At 45.1% G+C, this 24,224-nt stretch overlaps 2 protein-coding genes across 9 annotated transcripts in view; both read left to right on the top strand.

Moving 5' to 3' along the window:
- Nucleotides 1–22,814, top strand: part of LOC139050417 (uncharacterized) — a 44,526-nt gene extending 21,712 nt beyond the window's left edge. The window contains exons 1-4 of one of the 3 annotated variants that reach the window (XM_070526767.1): nucleotides 13,455–13,953; nucleotides 14,961–15,198; nucleotides 16,268–16,856; nucleotides 22,456–22,814. In XM_070526767.1, coding sequence (XP_070382868.1) covers nucleotides 13,492–13,953; nucleotides 14,961–15,198; nucleotides 16,268–16,344 — 777 coding nt within the window. In that variant the 5' untranslated portion in view covers nucleotides 13,455–13,491 and the 3' untranslated portion in view covers nucleotides 16,345–16,856; nucleotides 22,456–22,814. Of the gene's footprint in view, nucleotides 1–13,454; nucleotides 13,954–14,213; nucleotides 14,600–14,960; nucleotides 15,199–16,267; nucleotides 16,857–22,455 lie in introns of those variants that run through there. The other 2 variants (XR_011508868.1, XR_011508867.1) reach the window with 2 other exon arrangements.
- On the top strand, nucleotides 1,260–12,320 carry LOC139051098 (uncharacterized). Of its 6 annotated transcripts, none has more exons than XM_070528211.1 (7): nucleotides 1,260–1,743; nucleotides 1,834–1,893; nucleotides 2,156–2,212; nucleotides 2,950–3,142; nucleotides 4,976–5,214; nucleotides 6,310–6,809; nucleotides 9,499–12,320. In XM_070528211.1, exons 1-4 carry the CDS (start codon nucleotides 1,429–1,431, stop codon nucleotides 3,130–3,132), a joined length of 615 nt encoding a protein of 204 aa, XP_070384312.1. In that variant the 5' UTR covers nucleotides 1,260–1,428; the 3' UTR covers nucleotides 3,133–3,142; nucleotides 4,976–5,214; nucleotides 6,310–6,809; nucleotides 9,499–12,320. The 6 variants fall into 6 exon arrangements, with proteins under 6 accessions (XP_070384312.1, XP_070384311.1, XP_070384310.1 ...); XM_070528210.1 differs by having other exon boundaries at nucleotides 1,261–1,743; nucleotides 2,950–3,221; XM_070528209.1 differs by having other exon boundaries at nucleotides 1,261–1,743; nucleotides 2,950–3,094; nucleotides 4,976–5,143.
- Nucleotides 22,815–24,224: the final 1,410 nt, after the last annotated feature.

A 24,224-nucleotide genomic window follows, 5' to 3' on the forward strand; every position in this document is an offset into this window, starting at 1 on the left:
ACTAGGGCATTTCCTCCCTCCCTCCTAACTTCCAGATTATGCTGCCTCTTGTCATTGGCTATGAGCTCACTCCTTGGGGTTAGCTTGTTCCCCTCCTCTCCTCACCCCTTTCTGGCTTCTGGATTGGATTGGCGCGGCTCGCTAAGTGCTTGCGCGCGCTTTTCCGAGCGCAGATTGCTGTGCGATCGCTTGTCTCTGCTTCCCTTTTCTCTGTCGACTGCGTGTCGCTCTGCATGATCGAGGAAGCTCGAAAATATGTGGCCTGGCATCTGTGCCTGGGCCCCTGCATGTTCGTGAAGCTCCAGACCGCCAGGTCCAAGCTACATCAACGTTCCTGGGTGAACCATCCTTATCAGAGGGTTCTGCTGCAACGGATCCCCGGGCTACAAAAGACGAGCCGCCTTGCTCGCTGCACTCGTAGCCATGGCCGCCACGCGAATTGACCCCAATATTTTTGTCACCATCAGCCAAATTATCAGCGATTGAGCTGCGGAGGAAGAGTTCGTACGACCGCTTCGGCTCGCTCCGGATTTCAAGTGCTGTTCGGCCACCGCCAGACCAGGTCGCGTGGCGTCATCGGAGTACTGGGGTACCTGCAAGGACCTGGGCGAGCGTCAATCTGCAATGGGAAACAGTAAACCACAGCGTGAACTTTGTGGACCCGATCGAATAGAAAGTTATTGGCAGAAAGTGAAGCGCCACCTCCTCTCCTGCACGGCACAGGCGAGCGAATGTAAATGCGCCGCAGGGCGCACCGCTGCAAGAGTCGCACCTCACGTGGCTGTGGTGGGAGTCAATGGCCACACGCGCTGCAAAGTCTCATTTCTGTGTTTGTTAGAAGCGATCGCTCGGCGCTACCCAGTGTGAAGGTACATGACAAAGCAATGGAAAATAAAGCGCAGTTTTCTGACCCTTTGCTTTTGTATGAATGTCTCCAGGCATTGCTGCGCGCTTACATACACGGTACGCCCGCGGCGCAGCACTTCCGCGTTGAAGCTACGCTCACTTCGTCTTATGTTGAAAGCCAGGTCAGCGCAGTGCAAAAAGCAGGCGCACAACAGGTCTGTGTGCCTGCACCAATTAAGACGCTCCGAATTAATCCAGAGGAAAGGAAACATGGAGGAAGGAAAGTTTTCAGGTCAGGCAGGCGGCAGAGGCCAGTGGGGCCCTGGACTGAGAGGCTCTGACCACCCCTCCTTCAAGTATTTTCCATTGCAATAAAGTTTCTATTCTATTCCTTCCTCCATGGAAAGCAGCGATACGCGATCGTATAGACCGTTTCATCGGGCGAGGAGGAAAGTCTGGCAACATGCGCCTTTCCTCCTTTCTGGCTTGGGCGAAACGGCGTGGTGCGGCACGGAATGCATGTGCTGCTGCTTGGATGTGAACATTTTACGGTTTTAGCGCATCCTGCGGAATATTCATGCGATGTCAGCTAACACCAGGTCATCGGGGAACCACTGCGTTATCTTCGGCTGTACGAATAATTATAGAAAGAGGAAGCTGTTGGCGGAACAAACGTGCGACGTGCATCAACAGCCACGGCGTGTTTGTGGTTGCGAACTCGTCAAGTTTCACCGTTTTCCTGCTGACCCAGAGCACCGGCGTTTGTGGATTGCGAGCGTCAACAGGAAGGACTTCCTACCGTCCGACAGTTCGCGGGTATGCTCGGTACATTTCGTTTCTGGCGAACGTACCGAAACGAACCCGATACCGATGAGGAGCCTCGGCTATGAGCGGAAGGTATGTATGTACTACGTAACCTGCTGCTAGTCAAGCGAGAACGCTCCTTATCGAAGAAACAGTCGCAAGTGACGCTCATATCTTGCGCAGGTCAAAGTCGGGCGACGACGAATAGTGAGAGGCGACTACGTGCCTACGAAGAGACGAAGGGTATGTGTCAAAATTATTTTACCGGTCTGTTAATCAGGAAGTGCTGCGCTTTGTTTTGAGCGCGATATCTTTTCAGGCGTGTGCAGCGCTCTCATGTAAAACAACTTTTTTTTCGCCGATGCTGCTATTGCGTGAGCTCTTTTGTTTAGTACTCTTCGATGACTAGACGTAAAAGAGCGTTAGAGCCGTTATTCTCTTTTTGGCAGCGCGTTTTGGTACCGTGTGATCTTGATGTTTGCGTTCGCCGATTTTTTTATCCTAGCTTCCTGGAGATGAAGTGGAGTCGGCACAGCCAGAGCCATGCGCACCCATTGATTATGTAAGTAATCTCATGTGCAACAGTGCAAGCATGCGCACAAGTAATAGCACCTACCATTGTGTACATTACATTAATTGGAACATTAAAGCACATTAAAGAGCCCCAGGTGTTCAAAATTAATCTGGAGTCCCCTACTACGGCGTGCCCCATAATCATATTTTTGTGTTGGTATGTAAAACTCCAGAAATCAAATTTTTTGTAAATTTATGCAGCTGGCACACGCCCAGGCTGCAAGGAACAGCTTGTTTAGCAGTTGTAAAACATTTACTCTAGAAAAGCATTTATTTCACTCATGCTTTGACTTAAGGCCCAAAAGAAACAGTGATAAAGTAAATTTATTTTGTGGCCACGCATTAGTAAACAAAAACCAAATGCACCTGTTTTTACACGTTATTGTGCAGCCTTAACTTTGTGGAATTGTACCCATTACATCACTCATGCAAGTTGCCATGCCATTTGCCACCGCAACAGGTGCCATAGCAGCCGAGTGCACAAACCAGGCGCACAGCAATCTGCGCGCGCAAGCACGTAGCGAGCCGTGTCAATCCAATTCAGAAGCCAGAGGAGGGGTGGGGGAGTTATCATTTTCTTTTTCTATGGAGTTATAGCATAGGTGCAACGTTTATATAAACGTTGCACAGGTGTTCGGTGGTAATAGGTGATAAGCTCAGCGTTACCCAGTTTCCCTTCGCTATGCTTATGTAGGTGTTCTGTTTGTATGTAATTCGTTTGTTTAGCAATGGCGAAGGCTACCGTCAGGACTCCCGAGGAAGAAGCCGCTCGACTGGAGCGGCGTCGAGAAGCTGATCGTGAACGGATGCGTCGACGGAGATCCGATCCTGAAGCGAGAGCTAGGGAAGTTGAAGCAAGGCGTCGCAAGAGGCAAGAAGATTCTGAAGCTCGCGAACGCAGCAGATTGAATTCTGCGAGGTACTACGCAGAACACCGAGAAGAAATCCTGAGCGCTAGCAAACGGAAGAGGCTGCAAGATCTTGGGTTGCGTGTGCCAGTAAAGTATAGTGCCAAACAGCACACTTTAACTTTTGCTGGGTTTCCCCCAGCTCCGCTGTTCCTTGATGTTTGCGATAGCAGATTCACGCGCTAATTTTTTTTTTATCCGCGTCCAAAAGTGATCAATCACGCCATGAATTCCTTTCCTTCTTTGTTGCATGTAGAAAGCTTTGGGAGTGTATTCCAGTAACTTTGCCTACACGACCTGGTTATTAGTTTTGTGTGTGTGTGTGTGTGTGTGTGTGTGTGTGTGTGTGTGTGTGTGTGTGTGTGTGTGTGTGTGTGTGTGTGTGTGTGTGTGTGTGTGTGTGTGTGTGTGTGTGTGTGTGTGTGTGTTTGAGTGAGTGAGTGAGTGAAAAACTGTACACCATGCAAACTCCTCGCACGTCCGGGACAAGAATGCTTTAACAACGAGAGTGCACTTTTTTGCATTGCCAAAACAACACTTTGCTTAACTTCTGACAAAAGTTCAGCCACTTCACATAAAATTGTGCTATTTTTAAAAAGGATATAAAAAAAACAAGTTTCGTTTGCGAATTGATGCATTTAGATAATGTATGTGAATGACTTAACTGGTACACGACTCAGAAAAATGAGCAGTACTAAAAATGGGCCCCAACAGAAACAAGACAGTGCACTATCATGTGTATTCTTGTTTACAGTGCAGACTTGTTGGAGCCCAAGGAACAAGTGGAGATCACCGGTAATTTCTAGCCAGATCATTTAGTGAGTGGTGCAGCGATGGCTACATATGGAAGAGGGCAGGCACTATTCTGCAAGTCAAGCATCGCTCAATCACACTTTCGGCATTGTGGCCATGCTGTGTTATTCTTGATTGAAACATAAAGGAACAAAGCTTTGCACTAGAACTTCGATAGTATCACATCATGAAAGTTTCACTCACAATCGGTGACTTGCTGTCCAACCTGTTTGAAGAGATGGTTGGAAGTAACTTTCAATCATGATATTGTAGTCATCACGCAATGCATATTGTTATTTGACCACGCTCGGGAATGGATGAGGCAGACAGTCCAAAGCAGGGCTGCTTTCTGTGTAGAAGCTTTTGTGAAGTTGCGGCATCCATAGTTCACAGTAAAATGAGGACCAGTAGCTCAGAGCGATTTGAAAGCGTCTTGTCTCCTGACATCCATCTGTTCTAAAAATTGCTGAGTCATTTAGTTAGGATGGGCTCGCTGCAGCAAGCAGCACGTGTTACGATCGGGTGGGTGAGCCTCAACTAGGCGACTGGCCACAACTGCCTGGTGTTGAGCGATTGGGCGTAGAGATGAGACTCTCTCCCTGTGTCCATAATTATCTGCCAACTTTGTTCTTGATGCCTTTCATGCATGTGTGTGTGCAACAGATGGCTAACCACATCCATATGACAGGAGTGCCTAGCATTTGTAAACAATCATCTATAGTTACACAAGTCGTTGCATGCTCATTGCACTTGCTTAGTGGCTCTGGTGTTGTGCTGCTAAGCACGAGGTCGCGGGATCGAATCCTGGCCACGGTGGCCACATTTTGATGGGGATGAAATGTAAAAACACCCATGTACTTAGTTGTAGGTGCCATCAAAGAACCCCAGGTGGTCATAATTAATCTGTAGTCCCCCACTATGTCTCATGATCAGATCGTGGGTTCGGCACATAAAATCCCCTAAATTAAGTTGTTGCAGACCTTTCATGCCCTGTGTTACTCTATTTGCAGAATGTTTCAATGTCCGCATGCATTTTTCTCTTGTCTGTCCAGCTATCGGAGCGCTGCAGCCCACATGGAACTTTGCCTGTCGAGTCTACAAAAGCTGTGCAGACAGAGGCCACATGGTGCTTCAGTGGTAGGATGGACGCTGCAGTTGGAACAACAATTGCAGACAGGGCTGTGTGCCAGTCAACTCAGACATCGCCTGCTGCTAAGAAGGTGCACAGATGGGCAAATACCACAGACCTTGATATCCAGGACAGTTGCCTTTATGTGCAAGCAATGTTGAGGTGAATGTAACATTTTTTGGGGGGTGCTTAATCTGTCTATTCATATGCTACTGATAGTAACTGGATTCCACAATTGCTGTATGTTACCATCTGGCATTAACAGAAGTCTTAATCATGGTGATATCCAATAAAGCATTGTGGGTATTAATGCCAGTGTGTCGGGACAATTGCAAGAGTGGGGCCATGATTTTATGTGCGTGAAGAGCACGAATGCACTTATTAATGGTCACTCCATGGAGGTACAAGAGATGTAATGAAAGAGGAGGGTCTGTAATGAAAGGGGGGTCGATAACGACTGTTCAAATACCATTCCAGAAACCTCACAACGCTTGTTTTGTGCCAAGACCTAGTTATAAAAAAATTGTATTTGAAGGGTCCGAATACCTTTTTTCTTAATTAAAATCTCCTGCCACACAAGCCGGGGAATGGTGACGTTGCATGTGCCATCACCACCCTTTGCTGCAATCAGTGAGTAAAACAGCCCCCAACAAACAGCGGTACCAAGCTAAGACAGAGTGGTGGACTCGCCGCTGCAGCTGATATTTGGTCAAGTGGCGTAGACCATTCAAACATCCCCCGACATCACATGGAAGTTGAATTCTCTGCTACTTGCAGTTTATGCGAGTTTCGCAAGCCAGCAAAACCAGCGTAGCACTATGCGATACCAAAATATTGAAACGCGAAAGTGTGGGCAACACAGAGTCAAGCGAATACGAAACCTTTCTACCGCCGACGACGTTGCCAAAGGTAATTTCAAAGTTCTCTTTTCTAGAAATGAAGTAGAACTGGACAATCAGCATTTTATTTTATCTTATGGTTGAGCACTAGTGACAAAATTTTACTGAGGAGTGCTTTCATGATCGGGCAAGTACTTGAATGTCCCGGGGGTATCTAATCATGTCCTGCATTTACCTCAATTTCTCCATTATTAAGGCTTTGTTTGCGATAATATTGATACCTTAGAGCTTTTCGAGCACTAATCTATCACCTTAGCTTGACTTAATGCTTGCCTTTGGTGTCTCTTTAAGAAACTTGAGTGGGCATGGGAATGCAGCACCAATGGCACCCTCAAACTACTTTTGCCTATTTGTGCAGTTGCCCTGCATCGTCTGCTCATGCTTACTGGCATTCATGATGTGCCCCATGCAAGGGTCCTTCTTCGATTTGACGGCTGACTACGACATGTGTGGCACATGAAACAATGGTGCCTGTGCCCTCAAGGATCATGACGTCTTTGGTGCGACACACCGTTCAATGAAGCAACCACTTTGACCCCTCCACCGCCGATGGCATCCTCAAACTGCTTTTCCTTATTTGTGCACTTGGCCTGCGTCATCTGCTTGTGCTTACTAGTGTTCATGATGTTCCCCATGCAAGAGCCCTTCAATACGCTGACTATGAGATGTGTGGTGCATAGACCAGCGCTGCAAGCGCCATGAAGGATTGTGACATCTTTTGTGCAACAAGGACACACTGTTCTACGATGCACCCACATTGACACCGCCAGCGTTACCCGAGAATCATATAAGCAGTCTGCGAGCGGCTTTCCTCTTCAGTGGGCATGGGAATGCAGCACCGATGGCATCCTGAAAATGGTTTGTGTAGCTTTGGTTCAACTCCGTCACGTTTTTCTAAACATTCTAACAACGTTGCGCTGCTACTGTTCACATGCCCAAGGGTTTTTTGTCTATTGCTAATGATTTTGTTCGTGTTTCAAAAGCCCTCCTACTTTGCAGCAATGTTGAACTTCATCCTGATCTGCAGCGTAAAGAATGTAGTGCACAACATAAGGAAACCCTAGCCGCAACCAAGCCGCGTAGTACGCATTTGGACACATGTCACGATGAGCCCCTCAAATCCATTCACCCATTAACGAGGTCAAGGAAAATCAAAAACTGCTTGACTCAAAGGTCTTGGACTTAGCTTCTAGGGTGTCTGCTCCAGTGGACCAAGTAATTTTCTTGGAATATAGCCACGAGACTTGCAGAACTTGGTTTCTGTAGCGATCAGGAAGATCGAGCTAGAAGGGAAAAACTTGTCTTTCAACGGCATTGCAGATTGTAGTGTAGAATCAGGGGCTAGTGCCTAGGAAAAGGTGCGGGAATAGATATTCAAGTGCCTTGGTCTGCAGTTGCCTGATGATGAGATTTCTCGCACTCGGGGGTTGGTTTCATTCCTTCCGAACAAGTGCAGACTGATTGTAGCACGGTTCTCTTCATTTCAGGTGCAATCAAGCGTGTTATTTCATAAATAACACACTTGAGCAACTCGCGTAAAAAACTCCTTAAATTTTGGAAAGCCAGTGGGCAGCCGTATGTTCTTTGCGACAATAAGCTAATATTAAATAAAAAACCTTTACCTTTTGTAAAACATCTAACAAAGTATGTGTACCTAATTGACGGCACGACAGCATCCTCCCTTGCAGCTGGAGTGGCCAGAGCACAGGCGCCGGCCCCACTAGCATAGCAAAAAAGGAATTGTTCCAATGTATCCAGAGGTGTTTCTTTTTTCTACTGTAATATGAGAAGTTTACTGAACGAATGTGATACCCTATCATAATTAGCTGACACGTGTTGTGGTGATGTTGTCATATTGAGCGAAACAGGGCTTTGAACTCTGGAAGAAGGTAAACATTTTATCAGTGTGATTGTGGAACTGAAATCGGTGGCGGAGTTTTAATGGCAGTGAACCATGACTTTACTTCTTTTGTCATTCCTGCTCTATCACCCTGGGAACTAGTTTGTGTCTGTATTCGTCTCCATCATAAAGACGTCGTCTTTTGTACTTGCTACCGCCTTTGCGACCATCCTTCCGGTTTCAGCTTTCAATTGCACAACATTGTCCACAAGCTGCAGGTTTGATACCTCGTAGCACCCAAATTTCTGGTGGGTGATATCAAGTTTCCAGGCATTTCATGGGCCAAGCCTTATTCTCATGTAAGCTCTCATTCCTCAGGATGTACTGCTTTCATAAACACTTGTTCAGATTTCAGTCTTGCACAACTCATCAAATGTCCGACATGCATTATGCTCTTTAGTGCGACTACATTAGATTTACTACTTATCACGCACCCTTCATTAGTTGCTAATGTAACAAAGTTACCTGGCTTGAGAGATCATTTAGCAATGCACTTCTCATTAAAAAATTTAACACCAATAAAGAAAGCAGAAAAGCAAATTAGGAATTACAGCTGGGGTAATTATAGTGCTGTTAATGCTAAACTAGAACTTTTCTTGTGTGACTTTCTTTGGCAATTGTCAGAAAGATCTATTCATGAAAACTGGCTTTTATTTTTCGCCAGAATTCTTGAAAAATACCGAAACTTATTCTTCCATAATGTTTTCAAGGCTTTTTGCGCAGTCACTAAATACCTGTGGACTTCCGACCTATCGTAAAGTTGGAAAAGTGGTTCCTTTGCATAATGTTGGTAATGTACACTCTCCTGGCAAATATAGGCCAATTGACAGGCATACCTTGTAAATTAATGGAGCTCATCACCTACAGTCACTTGAATAATTTTCCTTGAAGAAAACTCCTTCTTTAATGTGCATGAACACGGCTTCAGGAAAACTTATTTGTGCAAAATACAACTCGTCTCCTTTATCCATAACTTGTTAGAAAGCTTTAGAATACGGCATGCAAAAGTTTGGGGTTGGCAAAGAAATTTGTGGGTGCCAGCGTTGGGGCATGCATGAATGAAAATTTTTGGAATAGGGCTTGCATTTGCGGAGAGCGTTTTACGTTTGCAGCGCCACTACGGCATCAACAAAAACCTATTATAGATAATAAAAAAAAATATATCATTTTATGATAAGTGTAATCTTGACTTTCGTGTATAATTACTATTTAGAAGTTATTCTATTGGCAAGAAGTAATTTGTGGCATTTAGTTATTGAGTAACCAACCTTATGTGCCTTCACCAGCCAAGTTAAGCCATGTTAGGCCTACGAGCCATGAAATTGACAATCGAATTCGGGATCAGCAGCGTCTAATGAATCAGTCTTCATTGCACAGGTTAGTTGAGAGAAAACGATAACTGCAATCACTTCACGCGTTACAACAAATCGGGCCCAGTTTGATGCTAGGTCAGAGTCGTCGCTTCAATAGGTGTCGCCATGTTTGGTGATGCAAAGCTTTTGGGGCAGCTTTCGGGGCTCCCGCTATATTGCCCAAATATTGTGCCCGACGCAAAACCCAAATGCAGTTTGCGTCTCGCGCATGCGCAGTGTCTTTAAAACTTTGTATATTGCCGCATGCTTTATTGGTTCTTATCTCCCTTTCTAGGTTCTAAAGGAGCGGCCTGGTGATTACAATGGGCACAGATCATTGCTTGCTGGACCCACCACAGTCATGCAAGAGGACACTGCTACACTGTGCGACCAGACAGCAGATGTTGCTATCTATTCCACATGATGCAAGGGCATCTCCAAAGTGACAGAGGCCTCATTATACACTCTGAAAATCTCAATAGTAGTGTAATCTTAAGATCTAGATGATTGCCCCCCTGTAATGTCTCCTCATTCTGTTGGTGTCACTTCCAGTCAAAGTGCCCCCTCACGCATATTGATATTATCATCAACATAAGGTGACCATCATGAGGCAGATCAGCTGCTCAGTGGAAACTTTGCTGTCAACAAAAAGTCTTTGTCTGAAAGCCAACACTTCATCTGTTTTATTTGTGCACAAAAAATGAAAACAAGCATCTGAAGCTTGCATGAACAAGCTTTTCTCCTTTTCGCTTGCATACATGTACATTTTCGCCATTGTTGTCCCTGCCGTGCTGTGAAGTTGCGTGAAAAGCAGCCAACTGTGACCAATGTGTGTGTATGTATATATATATATAGAGAGAGAGAGAGAGGAGAGAGACAACAATGGCGAAAATGTACATGTATGCAAGCAAAAAGCAAGACGTGTGTGTGTGTGTATCCAGCTGTTGCCTCTGGGTGTGTGCTGTAGAACCTCGCTTATACTCATCCACAGGACAGCACAATAAGAAACTCATTATCTAGGAAAAAGGTAACATCCTTTAGCATTTGTAGTATCAATACCGATTAGACAAAAGGTTACTCCTGCACAGGACCCAATTTGATTTTCTATAGGAGGCTAACAAACTATTGAAAACATGCTCAGTAGAGCTCATTGCTGCTTGGCAGTTAGACTGAATCTTATACAGCTTTTTTGAGATGCTGCAGCCGTGAAGCACATTAAATGGAGCTTGTAATTTCTGTCTGGTGCTTCATCTGAATCTTCAATAACAACAACCTCTTTTCAAGCACTGACACCTCTGTTTTAGTCTCCGTGCAGTCTTGTACATTGCAGTAACTGTGCAAGGTATCAAAAGGTATCAAAGATGACAGGACAATAGCTTTAGATAGGTTTGTGCATTAGTGGACATGGGTGCTTTCAGTGTATGTCAATGTCCAGCACAGAATGTGTCAGCCCTTCTTTATGTCACATTTGCATACAATACTGCAATGCAGAAAATAGCCCACTCTAAGTCATTCTGCCTTGTTTAGTTACACTGTATAAAGCGCGTCTCGCGGCAGCTAGCATCTGAGCGTAAATAACTCGACCCCACAACGCAATGCAGGCATGCCTAGGCACAAACACCTGCAACATGTGCCTAGACAGAGTCATATATTCAAGGAGCAAAAGCCCTCAGATTTTCTCTCTCGCGCCGCTCTTACTCAAGTCTGCACACAAACAGCTGTCAATCCCATAAATGAATGTCTCATGGCGCCACAGTCAACATGTGCACCGACTTGCAGCGCTTCCAGTCAGCAGTGTTGTCAGGTTTGGCTATATATAGCCAGATTGGGCTACAGAAAAGAATTTTGATGTCGACTCGGGTGAGTTGACTACATTTGGGCTACTAAAAATCTACGACTTAGTTTTGTTTGGGCTTTACGTGACGCCCTAATCCATGCTTCAGAGATGGCTTTCATAGAATAGATACAAATATCGAAGGCGATGTTTTAGATGCTTGAGCCGGCAGTGCGGTTGTGCGTGTGCGCTGTTGTCTGAGCCGACGGATTTGATCTTTGATGCACTTAAATTTAGACTGTGCGAACATCTGCACCAGCAACATCGTCTCCCCTTCATCTTATCTGTTTCAGCCATCAGACACTTGATCACCTGGTGTCGGAATGAGCCCGGAAGCAGAGGGTGTTTCACAGTACACTCTACTAACATGGCTACGCCCAGAAAGGGCGAGCAATAAAATAGGGCCGGGCGATCATGGCGCCGCCATGAAAGAAGGGTAGCACAGGTAGATGACGCGCTCCAGTGTGTTCATGACCATCGTTTCTGGGTGGAGTACCGCGCGGCGTACCACTTTCGACTTGCTCCACGTTTGTCACAGCATAGGCGCCAGCTTCAAAGGGGGCTGAGCGATGCTGAAGCCTCCCCCCCCCCACCTTACGTGTCATTTCCAGAGTTTTGTCACCCACACCATTTGAACAGAAATGGACTTAACGATTCCTTACAAACCCATACGGGTGCAGTGTGGCAGCACAGATGTCAAAATGTGGCACAGATTAGAATGGTCGCTGTGGACAATAGCATAACATCAAGGTTATCGCAGTATATAAGCAGGAGAGGTATCGGTGCCAAAGATAGCTGCGTTATTGATGGGGCAGTCCTGTATACTTCATACACCCAAAGAACAACATGCGTACGAGAAGCTCTGCAAGGAACTGCTACAAGAAATGTAAACGGCGCCAGCAGGAAACGACCACCGATGAAGAATGTTGCCGCAATGCTGAATGAAAGTGACAATCGCGAGCCTGGGCGCCTCCGAACGAGCACAACGATGCCAGGCTTGCAACACAATAGATGACAACCACTCCATTCTGTGAAGACAAAATTGCAGCGAAAGCACTTTGCTTTTTGCTTCAGAGCTTTCACTGTCATCAGCTTTCACTGCCATTCCATCTTCACAGAGTGAAAAGGCTGTCATTTTTTTTTGTTCGTGTTCACATTCAAGATTCATCTCGATACCTTCGCCCTCTGCAGCGATTCGCTAGGAACTTGAGTTTCAGGGGCCAACCAATTCTGTGGGCAACTGTGCAAGCATCATGTCGCTGTTGTTGATGTCCAAGCATAGACTTTCTCACTATAACATCTAGAGGGAAATCTGGCGCCACCGTCCATGGGAGTTTCCTGAGGGGTGCTGTGCCGTCATGGGAATGACGGTATATGTGTCTGCGAGGCTTGTGTTGTAAGAGGCTTTGTCTAAAATGTGGATATGGTTACACAAATAACGCACTCTTAAAGTGAAATCTTCATAAAATGTTTCCATTCACGCATATTACATCTTCCAGTGAAGTTTACTCATCTACAATGCATAACCAAGCGAAGAAAAGCAAGAACAGACCGCAAACTGTTCCAAAGTGAGCAAGAATCTTGTCGTCTGTTCTCTAACTATAGCGACCCGCTGGCACTTTTTTATGTTTCATATAATTGTACATGCAATAACAAGTTCTCGTTGTTGAACACATGTTTTTGTGTAATAATAAAGCTAGAACAGCTTTCTACGTGCTGTTTTAGTAGAAATTTAATAATCTTGGCGACGGAATGGTGCTTGCCTCGCTCTCCGAGAACGATGCCAATCTGAAGTCACAATATATACCGGCATTCCTATGCATACCACTAAAGCCCCTTAAACTTTGTAAAGTAGCGGCGTGCTTTGAAGAATGCCGCCTCCTCCTCGCACGCTCTGGCCGAGGCCGACGCCGCTATTGGCCTAATAGCATAGCGTGGGCCCTTGCGCCGTGCATCAGCGCCATTTTTGCTCGAGAAGCGCGTGTACGGAGTGGCGAGAAGCGCATGTCGGTGCCGTTGCTACGCTCGAGCAGTGTAGGCGGCGCCACGGTCGAGGAGGGAGCGTGAAAGAGGATAAGCGAGGAGTGAAGGCGGAGGAGGAGAGTGTCGCCACTTTACGAAGTTGGGTTTTACATACCCACGGAGGAAGGTACATACCACAGCGCAGCAGCGCCAGATTTCCCTCTAGGTTATATAGTGAGAAACTCTGTCATGTGAAGTGTCGACCGTCACGTACTTTTTGCTACGACGGGTTGCGCAAAAAGGGATTGCCGTAATCGAATGTGAAAATGTGTGCACAAATAAAAATGGCTATATTCGGCTACAATTTTTCTTTTGCTCTTTTTTTCTCTTTGGCTACATTTGGGCTACAATTTCTCTAGCTTTGGGCTGCGCTGCCTTGTCCGACCTGGCAACACTGCCAGTCATTTGCTCCTCGCCAGTCGAGCCAGCCGGATGGCTCCCAAGCGCCGTCGCGAGTCTCCCAACACGCGGAAGCAGAAGAACAACGAGCGACGGCGCTTGAAGCGGGCTACAATGTCTCCAGACACCAAAGCAAAGGAGGCGGAGCGGCGACGGCAGCAACGGCAGCGCAATCGTCCTCAGGCGCAGACACCGACCGCTACGAGTGAGGCGTGTCAGCCTCAGGTTTCTCCAAAGACGAGGAGACGAAACAGCAACGCCGCGCGGATGCGTCTGAAACGAGCCGAAATGTCTCCAGGCAGCAAGGCGAAGGAGGCTGAGCGTAAACGGCGACAGCGATGGCAATCGAGAGCCTCGCAGCCAGATGTACCAGCCGATATCGAAGCATCCAATTCAAAGCGCACCCTCCTCACGACGCATCCCAGACTGCAGTTTGCCGCAGCAACCAACTACTTCACCAAGCAGTTCGTCCAGAATGCATTTGGAGCTGCCTGTGTATGTGATCTCTTGTGGTTTACCAACGACCTGAGCAGAGTTCCACTGCAAAGCAAGCGTTGCTTTGCAACGTTGAGTACAGTGCGGTTTGTGCGCAGTGTCAGCATCTGTCGATGCTGACACCGCGCATAAAGTTATCGTAAAGGAGTCGCACATCGAACGAGCACAAGTGTTTGTATACGCACTCGAGCCGACACGCGCCAAAATATAGCCGAGTCAGTCGGATGTCTGCGGAAGAGCGCGCGCACGGCGCTTGCATCCCATGCTCGCGGCCACGGCGGCGTCCGCTCGCCGAACAGTTCAGACAACAGCAACAGAGGCAGTCATAGATAGGCTATCGCCTATACCAGTTTAGCTCGGCAAAGTGCCCATAGCTTTTTCTATGGCAGTGTGCGCTCTTGTTAAATGTCGATTCTCGACCCGCCCCACTTTCAGACTGCCACTAGCCTTCGCCTTGCTTTCGCAGTCAAGCTTTCCCTTTCTTCCGTGTCGCTCTTTCGGAGCCAACCTCCTGAAACTTTGTGTTCCGTGGGGAAGCGGAGAGGTGCAGTTCATGAGAAAGTTTTGGGGGAAGGGAGTTTCAACACGCCCCCTGGCTACGCCACTGCCAAAGTACAACATATGGCTAACCACATTCATATGCCAGGTGTGCCTAGCATTTCTAAACAATCATTCATGGTTGCATGCCCACTGTGGTTGCTTAGTGGCTTTGGTGTTGTTCTGCTAAGCATGAGGTTGCGTGATCAAATCTCGGCCGCGGTGGCCATATTCCGATGTTGGCGAAATGCAAAAACACCTGTGTACTTAGATGTATGGGCCATTAAAGAACCCCAGGTCGTCATAATTCATCTGGAGTCCCCCACTACGGGGTGCCTCATGATCAGATCGTGGTTCTGGCACATAAAATCCCAAAATTAAATTTAGTTGTTGCAGACCTTTCATGCCCTCTGTGGCTCTATTTGCAGGATGTTGCGATGTCCACATGCATTGTTTTCTTGTCTCTCCAGCTATCGGTGTACTGCAGCATACATGGAACTCCGCCTGTTGTATCTACAAAAGCTGCGCAGACAGAGGCCACAGGGTGCTTCAGTACTATGATGGATATTGCAGTTGGGACAACGGTCGTTGACAGGGGTGTGTGCCAGTCAACCCAGACATTGCCTGCTGCTGAGAAGGTGCACAGATGGGCAGATGCCACAGACATTGCTGTTGATGACAGTGGCCTTCATATGCAAGTGATTTCAGGTGAATGTAACATTTTTTGGGGTGTGCTTAATCTTTCTATTCGTAAGCTACTGATAGTAACTGCACGCCATAATTGCTGTGTTACCATATAGCGTTACTAAATGTCTTAATCGTGGTGATGGCCGAAGCATTGTGGGTAGTCATGCCAATGTGTCGGGACAATTGCAAGAGTGGGGCCATCATTTTATGTGCGTGAAGAGCATGAACGCACTTATTAATGGTCACTCTGTGGTGGTAGGAGAGATGTGATATAAGGGGGGAGATTTCGGGGACACAGTCACCTCCTCCCTCCCTTTGTCTGTTTTAGAGCCACCCTTCTGCAGCAGACAAGACAAAAGCTACTGCAATATGGCATAGCCCCATTAAATTTACCGATAGCTCTCTTTGGCGTGGTGCAGTAAAATCTTGCGCAAAAGGCTAATGTGTGATACCCTTGAGTATCTGGCTCTCTCTACCTCTACCTGGGGACCTGGGACTAAGCGTGTTATGCTTGTTTCGCAGCTGTGCACTGGGCTGTTTTACATTAAAATTTTTTATTCTGAAATGATGGTGAAGTAAATGTCTGACATGAATTAGGGCTGACACCTCACTGTACAGAAAAGTTGCTAGGTGTCTTGAGAAAATGCAACTTATGTTTACAGCCTGTTAAGTGTCTTTTGAATGCTTGCTTGGGATCCTGGGTGAGTGCTTGTGAAGCCACTGAGCCTCCTCTTTTGATTAGCGTCTATGTATGGGGCAGGTGTGATGATTTGAAGCTGTGATTGCTTTAGCATGAAAAAAATTTACTTAGGTTTCTGGCTCATTCATGAAACTTTAGTGTCTCTTTCATAGCCTTTTGCAGAAATCTTGAGTACTGGTTCACCGAATTGAAAGTGGCCCATTGGTTATCTCATTGCACTGCAAAGCTCAAGCCCTTGAGTTCAATATCAATTGTGGTGGCCCCTTTTCGGTGGTGGTGAAATGCAAAACCATTCATGTACTTAGATTTAGGCACATATTAAGGACCTTAAGTGGGCATGGAAATGTGGCACTAATGACCTCCCCAAACTGCTTTTTCCTATTTGTGCAGCTGGCCTGTGTCATCTGCTTGTGCTTACCGGTGCTCGTGATGACCCCCATGCAAGAGCTCTTCAATGTGATGACTGACTATGACAGATGTGGCGCATGGACGAACGGCATCTGTGCCATGAAGGATCATGACGTCTTTTATGTGACACACTGTTCAATGACGCAGCCACTTTGATGACGCCAGTGCCACGCAGGAACCATATAAGCAGCCTGCTGGTGACTTGCCTCTTCTGTGGGCACGGGAATGCGGCACCGATAGCATCCTCAAACTGCTTTTGCCAATTTGTGCAGTCGGCCTGCGTCATCTGCATGTGCTTGCCAGCGTTCATGATGTCCCCCATGCAAGAGCCCTGCTCAGTATCATGACTGATTACGACACGTTTGGTGCATGGACCAACAACACCTGCATCATCAAGGATTGTGACGTCTTTTATGCAACTCTGGACACACCATTCAACAACGCAGCCACTTTGACACTGCCAGCACCACCTGGGAACCATATAAGCAGCCTGCAAGCAGCTGTCCTCTTCAGTGGGCACGGGAATGTGGCACCCACGGCATCCTGAAACTGGTTTTGCCTATTTGTGCAGGTTGGTTCAAACCCGTCACATTTTTCTAAACATTTTAACAACGTTGTCCTGCTACAGTTTCCTTTCCCAAGGTGTTTTTGCTCGTGTTTCAAAAACCCTTCTACTTTGTGGCACTGTTGAACTTAATCCCGCTCAGCAGCACGAAGAATGTAGTGCACAACATAAGGAAACTCTAGCTGCAATCAAGCAGCTTAATACGCATTTGGACAAATGTCACGATGAGCTCCTCAAATCCATGGACCTATTGACGAGGTCAAGGAAAATAAAAAACTGCTTGACTAAAAGGTCTTGGACTTAGCTTCTAGCGTGTCTGCTCTAGAGGACTAAGTAATATTCTTGAAAAATAGCCACAAGGGCCCAAACTTGGAGAAATTGGTTTCTGTAGCGGTCAAAGAAAATGCAGCACTACAAGCGTGTCTGGATGATCAGGAAAATCGAGCTAGAAGGGAAAATCTTGTCTTTCAACGGAATTGCAGGTTATGGCACAGAATCATGGGCTAGTGTCTAGGAAAAGGTGTGGGAATTGCTATCCAATTGCCTTGGTCTGCAGTTGCCTGATGACGGGATTTCTCGCACTCGTTGGTTGGTTTCATTCCTTCCGAACAAGTGCATACTGATTATAGCACAGTGCTCGTCATTCCAGGTCAAATCAAGCGTGTTATCTCGTAAATATAAACTTTGAAGCACTGGAGCATCTATTAGCGAAAATTTTTGTCAGATGATGAGCAACTCGCCCAAAAAACTGCTTGAATTTGGGAAAGCCAGCGGGAAGCCATATGTGCTATGTCTAAACAAGCCAATATGAAATAAAAAAAGCCTATACTTTTTGTAAAACAGCTAACAGAGTATGTGAACTTCAATTGAACAGCGCGACAGCATCCTCCCTTGCAGCTGAAGCGGCCAGAGCACAGGCGCCAGCCCTACTGGCATAACAAAAAAGGAATTGTTCTAAGTATCCAGCGATATTTCATTTTTCTACAGCAGTATCAGAAGTTTACTGAACAAACATGATACCCTATCATCGTTTTTGGACACGTGTTGTGGTGATGTTATCATATTGTGCGAAACATGGCTTTCCTTGAAAATCTACAATACAAAGCTTTTGAACTGTGAAAGTAGGCGTACATTTTATCAGTGTGATCGCAGCACTCGAATTGGTGGCAGAGTTTTAATCGCAGTGAACCATGACCTTACTTCTTTTGTCATTCCTGCTGTATCACCCTGGGAACTAGTTTGTGTCTGCATCCATCTCCATCATACGGACATTGTCTTTTGTGCTTGCTACCCCCTTCCCTGCTGACCTTCCGGTTTCAGCTTTGAATTACACAACATTATCCGCAAGCTGCAGGTTTGATACCTCGTAGCACCCAAATTTCTGGTGGGTGATTTCAATTTTCCAGGCATTTCATGGGCCAAGCCTCATCATCCTTATGTAAGCTCTAATTCCTCAGAATGTACTGCTTTCATAAACACTCGTTCAGATTTCAGTCTTTCACAACTTATAAAATGTCTGACATGCATTGTGCTCTCTAGTGCAACTACATTAGATTTACTACTTGCCATGCACCCTTCAATAGTTGGCAATGTAACAATGTTACCTGGCTTGAGCGATCATTTAGGGATGCACTTTTCCTTAAAGAATTCTTCAACACCAATAAAGAAAGCAGAAAAGCAAATCAGGGATTACAGCTGGGGTAGTTATAATGCTATTAATGCTGAACTAGAACTTTTCTTGTGTGTCTTTATTTGGCAATTGTCAGAAAGATCTATTCACAAAAACTGGCGTTTATTCAAGCCTAAGATAGCGGAACTAAGTAACAAATACATACCGTTATGGAGGGTAAAAAGCAATAACAAAGTGCCCCGGTTCACACCATCCCTGAAACGGCTTCTCAGTAAAAAAAAGAAACGTCTTTACAGAAAAGCTGGATTAGCTGGCATTATCTGGCAGCACCTATCGGGTATCTATGGGTAGCTTATCACAACAAGGCCAATGACTACGTGCATGCATTGTCATCAGCTAAGGATTTGTTCTTGAATGTAACAGTTCCCTCTTGTTAGTAATCCACAGAAATTCTGGAAGGTGGTGAAAAGTGATAGCAACACGGTAGCTGAGCTCATTGGCGATGATGGTGATATTGTTTCAAGACCAAATAGCTGTTCTTTGTTAAACGACATATTTTCACCTTCCTTTACTGATATTGAAGCAACCTCACTTCCCATACTTGCTCAATATAATTAACCTCTAATGGATTCTGTTATCGTGGTTGCAATCGATGTGCTAATAGAAAAAGTAAAACTTTCTTCACCAGGCGAAGATGCTATCAATGCAAAGTTATTGAAAAATACTAAAACCTAATCTTCCATAATGTTTTCAATGCTTTGTGCGCAGTCACTAGATACCTGTGAACTTCTGACCTATCGGAAGGTTGGGAAGTGGTTCCCTTACATAAGGTTGGTAATGTACACTCTCCTGGCAACTATAGGCCAATTTCCTTGACAAGCATACCTTGTGAATTAATGGAGCACATCATCTACAGTCACTTAATAACTTTCTTTTGAAGAAAACTCCTCCTCTAATGTGCATCAACACAACTTCAGGAAAATTTATTTGTGCAAAATACAACTCGTCTCCTTTACCTACGACTTGTTAGAGAGCTTCAGAATAGGGCATCCAAAAGTTATAGGTTGCAAAGAGCTCTGTGGGTGCCAACGTTGGGGCAGGCATGAGTGAAGATTTAAGGAATAGGGCTTTGCATTTGCGAATAGTGTTTTGCGCTTATAGCGCCACTATGGCGTCAAAGAAAAGCTAGTATAGGTAATTAAATAAAATATACCATTTTATGATAAGAGGAGCAATTTTTGACATTCATGTTTTTACAGGTTATTCTGTTAGCAGCAAGCAATTTGTTGCCATTTAGTTATGAGTAACCAACTTCACATGCCTTCACCAGCCAAGTTTAGCCATCTTAGGCCTACGAGCCATGAAATTGACAATCGAATTTGAGATCAGCAGCGTGTAATAAATCAATTTGCATTGTTCAGGTTAATTGAGAGAAAACAATAACTGCAATCACCTCATGCATTACCACCAATCAGGCCCACTTTCAGAGGTCAGAGCCGTCGCTTCAATGGGTGCTGCCATATTTGTTAATGCAAAGCTTATGGGGCTACCGCTAAATTGGCAAAATAGTGTGCCTGACGTGAAACCCAAATGCAGTTTGCGTCTCGCATATGCACAGTGTCTTCGACACTATTTCTCAAGGGCCTCAAAACGTTTGGGGCCCCTATTCTAAAACTCTCTATTTTCTGGAGTTGACCGTTGCTGATTCTTCGAAGGCATGCATCTTCATCGATTTTGCAAAAGCCTTCGTTTCTGTTTGCCATAAGCTTTCTTTCTTAAAACTCGGCATACTGAGTTTAGATACTAATATCTTATAATGGATTGAGTTCTTGTCCTCTCACACGCCCCATGTCTGTTGATGGCTATAACTAACATCTCTCCTGACCATCCGGTAGCCCTCAGGAGTCAGTTCTGGGCCCTTTACTGTTACTCATATACACAATTAACGTTTACAAGTAACATTTCCTGTTCCGTGAAGTTGTTCGCTGATGATTGCATAATTTACCACGAAATATTAATAACCACTGGTAGTGCCATCCTTCAGGCAGACCTAAATGGTTTCTGCGTGGTCGATACTTGGCTGATGAAACTGAATGTAACCAAATGTAAAGTAATGAGAATTTCCCCGCATGTTAATAATTTCGCACCTTGTAATTATTCTCTTAACAAGGCTCCACTGTCTGAAGTTTCCTTGTTCAAATACCTAAGCATCCACATTACCGAGAGCCTTTCATGGCAAGTACACATAGAATACATCATCAATAGTGCAAATCAACCACTTGGCTAATTAAGGCGTTATTTCTCACTTGCCCTTAGCAGCCTAAAACTCCTACTTTATAAAACATTAGTGCGTCCTAAACTGGAATGTATGCCTTCTATGTGGGATCCCCATATTAATCCCCTCATCCATTCTATCAAAGCAATCCAAAATCTATCTGTACGCTTTATTCTATCGACCTATTCAGGAACAGCTAGTGTTAGCCTAATCAAATCATCTCTCAGTTTGCTTGATTTACCACTTCACTGGAAAACTTCCAGTCTCTGTCTTTTCCATAAAATTTATCATTTTAACCCTGTCCTACGAGGCTTACTTTTTTTACAACCCGTATATACTTCCCAATGCATTGACTACCGTTACTAAGTTGGTGTAGCTCATTACCACCACAATTTCTACATTAACTCATATGTCCCCACCACAAGCTCCGACTGGAACCACATTCCCACCGCCATTGCTTCAATAACAGATACAAATGCCTTCAAAACTGCCATCACCGGAATCATTGTATAATTGTATTATCCTGCTCCATTTTTTTTGTCTGTTTTATACATTCCTCTCTGTAGTGGCTCAACCTTGAGAGTAAATAAACAAAATAATATGACACACCAGGAGGTCAAAACTAGTCTGGAGTTCCTCATGGTGGCATGCCTCCTAATTACATAGTAATCCTATGTCATGGGTTTTTCACTTAAACCTCTGTAATTTAATTTAACAGCTTCTAAGCATTGATAAAAACCCTGAGCTAACACTGACCACCTATGACAACAGCCAAGCTTTTGGTTTAACACTTTCTGTAGCTAAATGGGCATGGTGAGCTATATTGCACATGTGGGTCATAGTTCCGAGTTGATTTTTCGGAGCACAGAGGGGACTACAGGCTATCCCTCTGCGGATAAAGCTGCCAGGCCTCTGCAACAAGGTTAAATGTTTGTGAACTGGGTGATGGAATGAAAATTGGTTGGTATTAAGGAACAGGGCAGTATGAATTAGCAAATGGGTACAGGTGATATTCAAGTTCAGGCTGAGAGGAAGAAGTGGAAAATGGAAGGCTGGGAGGAGATCTGTACATGGTTATTACAGCACTGTCCACCAGCTACTGTCCAAGACATTGTGCTATATTCAATTTCCCTAGGCAGCTGTGTTGAGCAGTTCGGGAGTAGCTGCACTGAATTTCTTCTGCATGAAAGCTCAGTTCAAGGACATTCAAATGATTCCTCAGGCTTTATAGACTTTTCGAGAAGGCAGAAAACTTGTAGCCATCTTGGTAAGAACTCTACCATTCTTTGTGCTTCTGTTGTAGCAACTGTTGCTGGAAAGTTATTTTTTTGTATTCGTCACTCACAATGTGGTTTATTCCTTTACCTGTTGTGTGCTCAAAGTAGGCCTCCAGTACCGTTTGTGTTTGTCTTGTCTACTGCACTATTGACATGACTCGTTAATATGATTGACGGTATTGTGATGAAAATATTATTGCTTTGATTTTTACAATGTACGCCAAGTTTACCTTATCCTGCTCAGTCGAGCATGATTTGTTGGTGCGTATCTGCTCATGTCCATTAGATTGGTTGCAGTCCAGCCAGTGGCTTCAATTTCTCTGTAGTAGAGAAAAAAAAGTATGAAGGGAGCCACCCAGTGAACTACCTTTTAGGACTTGGTACATTGCCACATGTTTTATTCTTTATTATCTCCCTTTCTAGGTTCTAAAGGAGTGGCCTGGGGATTAATTGGGCACAGATCATTGCCTGCTGGACCCACGATAGTCATGCAAGAGGATACTGCTACTAAGTGCGACCAGACAGCAGACTTTACTATTTATTCCACATAGTGCAAGGGCATCTCCAGAGCAACAGAAGTCACATTATACACTCTGAAGGTCTCCATAGGAATGCAATGATGAGATGTAGATGATTGCTGCAATGTCTTTTCACTTCTGTTGGTCTCACTGCGAATTGAAGATGCCCCCTTACATCTAGTGATATTATCATCAACATGAAAGGACCATGATGAGGCCAGCCATGAGATTAAATTTTTACATTGCAATAAAAAGTTCACCTGCCCTGGTTGCTCAGTGGCTGTGGGGCTGTGCTGCTGAGCACGAGGTCACGGTATCGGATCCCGACCACGGCGGCCGCATTTCGATGGGTGCGAAATGCGAAAACGCCCGTGTACTGAGATTTAGGTGCACATTAAAGAACCCCGGGTGGTCTAAATTTCCAGAGTCCTCCACTACGGCATGCCTCATAATCGAAAAGTGGTTTTGGCATGTAAAACCCCATAATTTAACTTTTTAAATGTGCACGAGTCTATTGGCCTAATCGAGAAGTTTCAGAGCTCTGCAATCTTGAATTAATTTAAGATTAGCAACTGAAATGCACCTTTCAACAGCAGCACTGCCACATAGATATAAAAGCTCCTTCCAGCAGCAGCGCCGCCACATAGATAGTATGCAGTGTGTGAATTAATGACTTACAGCACAATGGGGCATCATCTGCAATGAATAAACCATTTGGCTACAGAGCTGCTGATGTGGCATGTAAGCATTTATGACATTTCCGTATTTTTGCCAGGTGTTCTCAGCGGCTGCCTTGGGTGACTGTACCGAACTTGCGGGATCACTGTCACTCTATGCAAGCGTGGCGCACACACGAGCAATTGGCTGAGTTGTCAGTGACAATGCCATCATTATATCAAGTTGCCACTCTATGCCGGCAAGGTCTCCAAGTTATTGCAATCCCAGTTTGGCTGGCTTCCTTGCCAACAATGCCAACAAAAACTTACTATTGTCGTTGGACCAGTATGACATAATCTAATCACCATAGTCCAGGCAAATCGCCTGCTCAGTAGAAACTTCACAATCAACAAAAAGTCTTTGGCTGGCTTTCCAGCACTTTATCCATTTTATTTATGCGCAGAAAATAAAAACATGCATCTGAAGCTCGAATGTACAAAGTTTAGCCCTTTTCAATTGCATACACTCACATTTTCGCCAGTGTTGCCAGGCTATGCAGTTCCATGAAAAGCAGCCAGCTGTGGCCAGTGTATTCACATATGTGCAGCCATTGCCTCTGGGTATGTGCAGTAGAACCCCGCTTATACTTTTCTACAAGACCACACAATAAGAAACTTATTATCTAGGAAGAATGCAACACATGTAGCTGTTGTGGTAGCACTACTTGCAAGACAAAAGGTTACTCTCACACAGCACCTCATTTCAATTTGTATAGGAAGGTAATAAACTCTTGAAAACGCACTCACTGTAGCGCTAATTGCTGCCTTGCAGTTAGATTGAATGTCAAACAGTTTTTTGGAGATGTTGCAGACGTGAAGCACATTAAATGGAGCTTTAGTTGAGTCTTCAATAATAACCTCTTTTGGAGTGCTGCCAGCTCTGTTTTAGTTTCTGCGCAGTCTTGTATATTGCAGTAACCATGTAAAGTATCAACTATGATGATATAGCTTAAGATAG

This window comes from Dermacentor albipictus, chromosome 10 (assembly GCF_038994185.2).
Source record: "Dermacentor albipictus isolate Rhodes 1998 colony chromosome 10, USDA_Dalb.pri_finalv2, whole genome shotgun sequence".
Classification (NCBI taxonomy): domain Eukaryota; kingdom Metazoa; phylum Arthropoda; class Arachnida; order Ixodida; family Ixodidae; genus Dermacentor; species Dermacentor albipictus.

Bases quoted from the DNA above. Each gene is read 5' to 3' on its own strand.
- LOC139051098 (XM_070528206.1), top strand. From the start codon at position 1,429: ATGTCAGCTAACACCAGGTCATCGGGGAACCACTGCGTTATCTTCGGC. The intron at 1,744-1,833 runs GTATGTATGTAC...TATCTTGCGCAG, and splicing joins GCCTCGGCTATGAGCGGAAG to GTCAAAGTCGGGCGACGACG. The intron at 5,215-6,309 runs GTGAATGTAACA...CTATTTGTGCAG, and splicing joins TATGTGCAAGCAATGTTGAG to TTGCCCTGCATCGTCTGCTC.